The sequence below is a fragment of the Populus euphratica genome, unplaced genomic scaffold (genome assembly GCF_000495115.2).
Source record: "Populus euphratica unplaced genomic scaffold, PopEup_1.0 scaffold73.1, whole genome shotgun sequence".
NCBI lineage: Eukaryota > Viridiplantae > Streptophyta > Magnoliopsida > Malpighiales > Salicaceae > Populus > Populus euphratica.
Genome location: NW_011499895.1, coordinates 701,975 through 708,369, shown reverse-complemented (window position 1 = coordinate 708,369; position 6,395 = coordinate 701,975). Strand labels below are relative to the sequence as shown.

The 6,395-nt window shown below is 34.4% G+C and overlaps 1 protein-coding gene across 2 annotated transcripts; it reads right to left on the bottom strand.

Moving 5' to 3' along the window:
- Positions 1-1,252: 1,252 nt before the first annotated feature.
- Positions 1,253-6,013, bottom strand: LOC105131922 (reticulon-like protein B21). Of its 2 annotated transcripts, none has more exons than XM_011035135.1 (9): positions 4,118-6,013; positions 3,948-4,007; positions 3,734-3,836; positions 3,539-3,613; positions 3,287-3,434; positions 3,123-3,192; positions 2,842-2,907; positions 1,733-1,855; positions 1,253-1,623 (listed from the first exon to the last, which is right to left on the bottom strand). In XM_011035135.1, exons 1-9 carry the CDS (start codon positions 5,397-5,399, stop codon positions 1,451-1,453), a joined length of 2,100 nt encoding a protein of 699 aa, XP_011033437.1. In that variant the 5' UTR covers positions 5,400-6,013; the 3' UTR covers positions 1,253-1,450. The 2 variants fall into 2 exon arrangements, with proteins under 2 accessions (XP_011033437.1, XP_011033436.1); XM_011035134.1 differs by having other exon boundaries at positions 3,948-4,016; positions 4,118-6,012.
- Between the last annotated feature and the right edge of the window lie 382 nt (positions 6,014-6,395).

Below are 6,395 nucleotides of genomic sequence, written 5' to 3'. Positions count from 1 at the left end.
CTCCTCATATTTGCCAGATAAGCACCATATACACGTTCATTAATAAAGTGGAAAACCCGTCACGACGCCGCACACGTGCGACATTCATAATCCAAGGAACTCCAAGCTAATTATCAAAGTCTTGAATACCTGCAAAAAAATCTCAAATAAGAGGGATGTAAAGACCCTTAGATGACAAGGTCAATATCTTTATAAGAAAGGTATTAAATGACATAAAGCAGTAAATGACTTAAAAAGGCCTTAAACTTCAAGGACAAAGATGTTTGTTCTTGAGTTTTAAATTAATTAATGCTATGAAGTTTTTATATTTTTTATCTTAAGAAGAGGAAAGTTTTTTTGTAAACCCCTTACTTGGATGGTTCAAGGGATATTTATAACTGATGAACCTTGTTGTTTTTATTAAAAAAAATCCAAAAGGTTCTCTGCTTTCAGTTACATGAATGGGAGATAAATATTTCTTATATATTATTATTGAGATAGTAAGTATGATAGGTCTCATAAAAGATTTTGTGTACACTTATAAATATAAGAAAATCATCACCTTAATATGAACAATTATTTTAGATTGAGAGATATAACAGTTTACTATGTCTTTAACACTTATATTGTAAAAGATCATCTATAATCAATCATAAAACCTTAAAATTTGATAATGTCTAAATTTTTTAGATCCGGCATGTTTGTTAAACTCGTGTTATCTTGTTAGTAAAACCTAACTACTTTAGATCTAACATGTTCATTAAACCTACGTTACCTTGCGCTTGATGACTATCAAATTCAACTACTTAAGGTTTGATATGTTCACCAAACCCACATTGCCTTGAACTTGACTGATTGAAAAGTATTGCCTTGAATTTGACTGATTGAAAAGTCTGATAACCTCAGGTTTGACATGTTTATCAGACCCATTTCACCTTAAACATGTTATTTTAGTCTGACATATTCGCTAAAACCATGACATATTCGTTAAAACCATGTTATCTTAAAGTTATTAAGATACCTTAAATCTGACATATTTACAGGATTCATGTTACCTTGATTCATCTAACTACAAAATTCAACTATTTTGAACTGATATATTTACCACACCCATTTGATTTAAAAAGATTTTATTATTTAATTTTTTTAATAAAATGTTAATTCATCACCACCCACTAACCAAGGATAAAATCAAAAGTGCACCATTAAAATTAAATACAATCACAGTCTATCATGAAGAATAAATGACCTATATTAGTTTTAAAAAAAAAAATATTTGCTGGTTTTTGTTCTGTAATTTATAACAAATTAGATATGAAGTAAGAAAGACAATTATTTTCCAACTTACCATCGGAGCTTGTTAGTCATGTCCAAAAAAAAATATTTACAGTAAAATATCCAAGAATTAAAAAAAGAAAATACAAATCATTTCGTATCACACCACATCAATTAATACACTATACCAATCTTCTTAGGATCCCTTTTTCATTTCATTTACGTCTATCGAAGCGGGACCACTCCCTTGTCTCTGTCCTCCACTATCTCCATGCCACGTTTCATCAGCTTCTGCATCCTCCTCCTCCACCCAATCATATCTCTCCATAGTCTGTTGATAATATCGGACGGCCACAAACATCATAAACACTGCAAAAACGGTGTATTAACATTGAGTGGTAACGAAAGCTAGTTCAATTTTCACATCTGGCCAGACATAACGAATATTATTCAAAAAGGATACAAGGGGTGCCCTTACCAGCCCAAATGCGAGCAACCATTGAAGATAGGTGCCAGACGAGGGAGAAGATACCTAAAGCCACGGCCTTTTTGTGCGAGCATGACTCCCAAGCATCGCGAAATCGTCGAATCCAAAATTTACCTTCACATTGGGTTTTATGATAAAAATTAGTGAGTACCCTCCAGTCGAAGCTGCAATCTTGAGCCCATATTATTAGAATCAAGGATCGTCGTTTAGCATTCTTTTTCCTTTCCTTATTTTTTGGGCCAGTTTTCAAGCACTTTGATTAAATCTTTACACCAAAAGACAACCTATATATATATATATATAATATATATATATATATATATATAGGTTGTCTTTTCTGCTGATTTTCTTTGTGAGGGTGGTTTATATATATACAAAGGTGGTTTCTATATATATATATATATATATATATATATATATATATAAACCTTAACCAGTGTGGTGAGTGCCCTCCAACGTTTGTTATAAAAATTGTTTTTTAAAAGTATTTTTTGCATACAATTTAGACTGCATTCCCGGAAATAGAAGTGAAACTTAAACCCAGCTACTTTAAGCAGGTACCGTGATTTTGGCTAATATGCCAAAGAAAAAGAAAAGGAAAGATTATAGTCATCTTTTAGATTTAGTGTCTAAAAATTAATATTTCATATATCCCAATGAATCTTAAAATCATTATAAGCTTATAGAATGATTAACTTCAAAACTTATAAAACTAATCAACATTTGGGTCTAGAAGAAAATGTTTCTTTTGTTATTAGGATGGTCCCAACCTTTAATCTCCATTTATATCTTATGGTTGACCAAATTAGCACCCAATACTAGAGATAATAATATCATGGTTAGATTTGGATTCTAATACGCTCTTTATTTCTTTTGGACCTATGAGATCCTCCTACGGAGGAGACATCATCTTTGTCCATAGAACCGTTGCATGATGAAAACAAAGATCTGTCAGGTTTGGTAAGCTATGGTTTCGTCAGTCTACGTTCGTGTGACTGGTGCAAGTGGGCTGTCGTTTGTGTGATCTAACGGTATAAAATCATAACTCAATGAAAGAAATATGACAGAGAAACGAAAGAGATTATAATTCGAGGATTTACCATATGCAGTTAACTGTGTGGAGTAGGAATAGCAGACTTTTGGTACAATGAAAACGCCGAAAAAGCCTGCACAACCATAGAACATGCAGGGAATTTAAGAGGGCTCCCCTTCGGTTTTGAAGCCAAGGAAACATTTCAAGAATTACTGCAGGCTGTGGAAATTAATGTAAATTTCGTTTACCAAGTGCTAAAGGGGACCCTTTTGCTTAAGATGAGTTGTGGCTTCTTCTCGTTTATAATTTCTAAATTTCTGAAATTAGACAAATGAAAAGAAAACCTACCCAATTTTGCCATCTTCCAGATGGTTATGGAGCTGCCACACCTGGCAAGAACAAAGAGCAGCACTGCCATCTGCCATTGTCACAGACTCATACATAATTCATCAGCTTTTTGAACCTCTTTCAAATGGACATAAAAGTAATCAAACTCAAACAAGGGAACTTGCCTTCATTGTAGTGGAAGGATCACCAGAAAAAAGGGCTCTAATTTTCAACAGGCACTCGTTTAAGTAAGGCAGAACCAATTTTAATAACCAAATTGCCTCACCTTCACCCACCACATAGCTTCTATCATCATCTATATCTATAACTCCCCTGAATTTCAACAAGAAAAGGGTATAATTACAAACCAATGTCACTAACTAATCAGGTGTTTTTTTTTTTATCTTGTATTGTTGACTATTGTAATAGGGGTTTACCTGCAAATAAGTGATCTATACAGAAAAATGGTAGCAAGATAAACAAGTCCCAGATAGGACATCACAGAAATGAAACTGCAAAAGAAATGATCAAGCAGAGTTTAGTATAGATCTGTGCCTTAAAACAGAGTAGATGCAGTAAGCAGGAAAGTTAACTTAGAATTCATAGTTCATGCTTTATTTTCAGTATCTAACCTGACATTGAGATCTTTAGAGTAGGAGGATGAGATTATGATAAATGTGCCCATTCCAAAGGCTAATGCAGATCTCGGTAGGTCTCTCCACATTACTAAATCCACTGAAAACCCCTCAAACAATACCCAGATTCAGAGAATTTCGTGTCAAACTAGTAGATCAAAAATAGTAGAGAGTAAAAGGAATTTAGCTTTCCAATAAATGATTAACTCACCCAGGTTTTGAAGCTTGCTATGCCTACGATTTTCTTTGAAACTGTGGTATTCATTAGCAACTGGAATTGCTAGCAGAAAGTATGGTGAAAACATTGAGACAAAAATAAATGAAGCAATCCCAACAAAGACAATAATTCAATGAATAAATAGATTAGTAAAGCATACTTACAAGGAGTAGCAGCAGCCTTTGCAAGATTTTGATAAAGTGTTGCTCTTCTTAACACGGGAGGAGGTTGTTTATTCACATCTGAAGAAGTTGGTGCTGTTCTGTTGTTAAATCGCTCAATTTTTTTCACTTCACTCACTACCTTCTTAGGTTTCTCTTCAGGTGTGCTAAACTCCACTTTCTTAGGTTTCTGCCCAGGAGTGCTGACCTCCACTTTCTTAGGTTTATGTTGAGGCGTGCCGACTTCCACTCTCCTAGGCTTCTGTTCTGCTACATTTGTTTCAACTTTCTTAGGCCTCTCTTCTGGTATCTTCATCTCCTTAATAACTAAGGTTTTCTTTTCAATCTCGATCTCAATTTCTTCCTCTTCTTCATCTCCCTCAAATTCATCATCACCAGGAGGAGGATTATATACCCAAAGCTTAGGAGCTGGTTTCTTTATTAACTCATTGTTTTCACTACTAGAAATTACCTTTTCTTGGCACATACCAAACTCTTCACAAGTTTCCTCAGATCCAATCTCCTCGATTTCAGGTGGGCTCTTCTCAATTCGATTAACCGATTCATTCAGTAGCTTTTCAGGCTCTGACTTTGCCTTCCTTAACTGAACTGAATTACGTTCATCCCCGCCATCAGGTACAGGATCTTTACCAATACCAGACTGCTTTGAAACCTTCACAGAATCAGACTTTACTTTCCTTAATTCTACATCATATTCAAAATCCTCGCTTAAGTCAGATCTTTGCTTCCTTGTCTGACTTGGGCTTTTCTCATTTTCATCAACCTCTCTATTTGCTTCAGAACTTCCTTTCTTGACCTGAATTGGACTTCCATCAAGCTCTTTACTTACTTTCTCGACCTGAATAAAGCTTTCATCAATACCATCAACAGACAAGTTAAGCTCTTTATTACTCCCTTCAGATCTCCCCTTTCTTGCCTGAACTGGACTTTTCCTGATTCCATCGACTGAAACACTCAACTCTTTGCACTGCACTTCACTAGTTTTTCCCTTTGCAATCTGAATTGGACCTTCAAAGATCTCAGATTTCCAAGTCTTTCTCTTGCCACTCACAGCCACACCATTACTTATACCAGTTTGTCCTCCTCCTCCCTTTACAATCTTTCTTGCAGTATCTCCATTACTACTTCTACTCTCTTCAACATTCTCTTCTCCATTAAATACCTTAATTCCACCTTTAACTTCATCATGTTTCATTCTGCTCTCCCACACAGAACCTGCTACAACACTAGTTTTAACCCCAGCTCTTCTCCTGCTCACATCCATTTTGGACCCTTTTTATCCTATCTATTTTTCTCAATTGTAATCATGTGCTCCTCGGTCATGAGTGATAGTCTTGGGCATGAGTCTTTAAGCTCAATATATAGCACTTGTTGGTGATGTTAGATACATTCTGGATCCCTTTTAACTTTTGCAAATAGAAAGACAAGACAGAGAGAGAATTGAAGGTTGTGTAGTAAGAGATGCGGGGGTTGGTTGTTTCTAAGCTTTTTTTACACTAGTGTATGATCGCTGGATCTCTATATATATCTATGGAAAAAAGGAAGAGAAAAAAGGGAAGAATCTGGTGGGGTTAAATAATCTGGATGTCAAGGATGAAGACCCCTCTCTCTCTCTTCGCTGCTTTTCCTTTATTTCTTTTGAGGGGTATTTATTCCTTCACTCTTGTGCCTCGCCACAGGATCTATGTGGATAGCACTGCAACCGAGGATCAAAATCCTCAAATTCATTATCACATGCAAACACAGACGCTGCCCTTAAAAGGAGTGTTAAAGCCGTGCTCTTTGCCTCATTTTGGCTAATTTGTCTGGGAGCAAGGCAAAAGAAAGATTCGTGTGGTGCTGAAAACTGCAATTCGTTAGGTGAAAATCTTCAAACCCATTAATGTAGTTTGTCAAAATGGTCCTTGTATAAGATATAATCAGATACCGTTTAGAATGTGAAATTGGTCTTTGTATAAGATATAATTAGATACCGTTTAGTTGTTTTTCATACTAACTATATAAATATATTAAAATAATATACTTTTATTTAAAAATAAAAATATTTTAAAAAATATATTTTTATTACTAACATGTTTTTTATAATAAAGCAAAATATGTTACTTGAGTTTTAGTCTTGATGAGTTTAATAAATTTATTTAATTAAATTATATAATAAAAAAAAAACAATCATTATAAATAAACCTAACTAAAAAAAATCTCATTACATAACATTCATAAAAACAGCATCTGTAAATATTGTAATACAATTTTTATACTT

Coding starts and splice junctions, on each gene's coding strand:
- LOC105131922 (XM_011035134.1), bottom strand. CDS start 5,399: ATGGATGTGAGCAGGAGAAGAGCTGGGGTTAAAACTAGTGTTGTAGCA. Junction 4,017..4,117: donor AAAGGCTGCTGCTACTCCTT/GTAAGTATGCTT, acceptor ACTTTCTGCTAG/CAATTCCAGTTGCTAATGAA. Junction 1,624..1,732: donor GGTTGCTCGCATTTGGGCTG/GTAAGGGCACCC, acceptor CCGTTTTTGCAG/TGTTTATGATGTTTGTGGCC.